At 50.2% G+C, this 2,320-nt stretch overlaps 1 protein-coding gene across 1 annotated transcript in view; it reads left to right on the top strand.

Annotated features, from left to right (window-relative positions):
• Nucleotides 1-1,458: 1,458 nt before the first annotated feature.
• LOC119587143 (forkhead box protein O-like) overlaps nucleotides 1,459-2,320 on the top strand; it is a gene marked incomplete at its 5' end in the record, with an annotated part of 57,932 nt that continues 57,070 nt past the window's right edge. The window contains 3 exon segments of the mRNA XM_037935899.1: nucleotides 1,459-1,647; nucleotides 1,881-2,096; nucleotides 2,268-2,320. Coding sequence (XP_037791827.1) covers nucleotides 1,459-1,647; nucleotides 1,881-2,096; nucleotides 2,268-2,320 — 458 coding nt within the window.

Here is a 2,320-nt window from a genome sequence, read left to right as displayed (position 1 = left end):
TCCCCCTATCTCCGCGCTTCTCTCTTATACCCTCCCTCTTCTGCCGGGCCGCCAGCTCTTCGCTCATCTATTACCTTTAGCCACTTTATCATCTCTCTTACTGACTCATTTCTACGCGTCTTCCGGTATTCATTTGTACATTTGCGCAATATTCAGGGACTGTTCGCCCTCTCGTTAGAACTGGCATCGTGAATGTGACATTCGCTTTGTCAGTATCGCCGCGAGGTCGGTCATTTGCAAACCCGCCTCAGGCACAGATCGTGGCGGGTTCGGGTCGCCTTGTCCGAAGCGCACCTGCAATTTGCGAGGCTACCTGTCCACGGCGACCAATCCCCGTCCGGCGCTCGAATCCCCAGCCATTCGCCGCCCTTCATGCAGGCCTCAACCAATTGGTGTTCGCCATGCGCGGGTCGACCAATCATTGTTCGCATCACTTTATTCCGCAGCCAATCTGCGGGTACTAAGAATTAATGACCTTGTAGGAAGCTTCATTAATAAAGGTGGATTGGTTGGTTTCGGGTAATTGCTAACGCTGTGACTGCTAGCTAACGTGAAATTACACTCTGTAGTTACCTTTTTTTTTTTTATTGTTTAAGCATGATTCACGGGGTTATTTATGTGACGGACTGATAGTCTGCGTCGGGGTCTACTACCTCGCTTTTTATAAATCGTTCATTATTTCATTCACAAAAGCAATATTACCACATGCAGGATCTTCCCCTTTCCATCAATTCGTAGCCAAAATGTTTTCCAATTCGCCCGGACCGCTATTCCAACGAGGGCGCCCCTCCCCCTCCCCCCCTCCCGAAGCTTTTCCGAACTCGACTCCCTCTAGCCTTCCGTTCCTCGGCCCCCTTCTTAACTCTACGTAATGTGACAACGCCGCTGGAAATAACGACTCGGCCCTAATATTTACTAAACTACACCTACCGACCCTTTGTTATTACGATGGTAGGAAAGACAAGTAGAGAATTATTGGATAATTGGCCTCAATTAAGTATAATAATGAAGGTTCTTCCTTGCTCATTAGTGTTCCTCATTAATGAAGACTTTGTTGTGGTTGTGCAATATGTCTCATTTTTGCTTTATTTACGAACAATAGAGATGCCCGGTGAATGTATATTATTTAGGTAAAGCCTAATGTATGCGGACGCTCATTTTCCCGCAGTCAAGAAAAGGAAAATGAAAAACTTCCGCAGCTTTTGGTGTAACAAATGGACGTCGCGGCGAAATTACATTAGTTTTAGACACTGATAACACGCCATTTTTACCATAAATTGTTTTGCTGCCCTGAATTACAGCGAAATCTTTGTGCTTTGTGCATACACTGTTACAAAGTACATAGATGCAGTGGTCAGTTCAATGTTGTTGTTTTTTCTACCTCTTTTCTGTCCCCTTTCCCTCCTTCCCCACCCTGTACTTCAGCACACTCATCTGCCCCTTCTGTCTCTCCCCCAGAACTCCATCCGCCACAACCTATCGTTGCACAACCGGTTCATGCGCGTGCAGAACGAGGGGACCGGCAAGTCGTCATGGTGGGTACTCAACCCCGATGCCAAGCCGGGCAAGTCCACGCGCCGCCGTGCCAACACCATGGAGGGCGGCCGCTACGAGAAGAAGCGAGGCAGAGTCAAGAAGAAGCTTGAGGTAAGGATCAAGGGGTTCCTCTTGGTTGAGATCTCTCGGGGAGGACCTCGAGGCAGCAGAGACACTGCTCGGGAGTCCAGAGCAAAAATTGGCTGGCAAGGATTTCTTTTTCGGATTATAATAATAAAAATTTCCCAGTCTCTGTAGCTGTCCTGGATTTCTTTGGCTCTTTTCCTTTGGGAAGAGGACGGCGCTCCTAGAGACGTACTAACGCCCGCCCCGGCCACCCACAGGCGCTCCGGAACGGCCAGGAGATGACGCCGTCCCCGTCGTCATCGCTGAGCGAGAGCCTGGACTTGTACCCCGACTCCCCCCACACGCACCCAGTGCACAGCGCGTACAGCCAGCTCTCTCCGCAGGACTACCGGCCCAGGGCCTCCTCCAACGCCTCCTCCTGCGGGAGACTGTCTCCCATCCCCGCGATAGAGTCCGATATGCATGATTCACAGGTAGGCGAGGTCGGGGCAGGGAAGGCTGCATGCACTGCGCGAAAAAGTCGCTGCGCCTGCTGTAGGTTTTTTTTTCTGATGAATGATTTTGGTTATATTTTTACTTATAGGCAAATCGTAGGTAAGTCATTGTATTTGAATGTGTCTTAAAACTTCCCGATGCTGTCCAAGGTACCGCCCATGTCCCCTGGCATCGGCGGGTGGGGCGGCGAATACTGGCCCCA

The sequence above is a fragment of the Penaeus monodon genome, chromosome 22, assembly GCF_015228065.2.
Source record: "Penaeus monodon isolate SGIC_2016 chromosome 22, NSTDA_Pmon_1, whole genome shotgun sequence".
In the NCBI taxonomy this organism is placed as follows: domain Eukaryota; kingdom Metazoa; phylum Arthropoda; class Malacostraca; order Decapoda; family Penaeidae; genus Penaeus; species Penaeus monodon.
The sequence above is the reverse complement of the archived record's forward strand: the minus strand, read 5'-3'. Positions and strand labels throughout refer to the sequence as shown.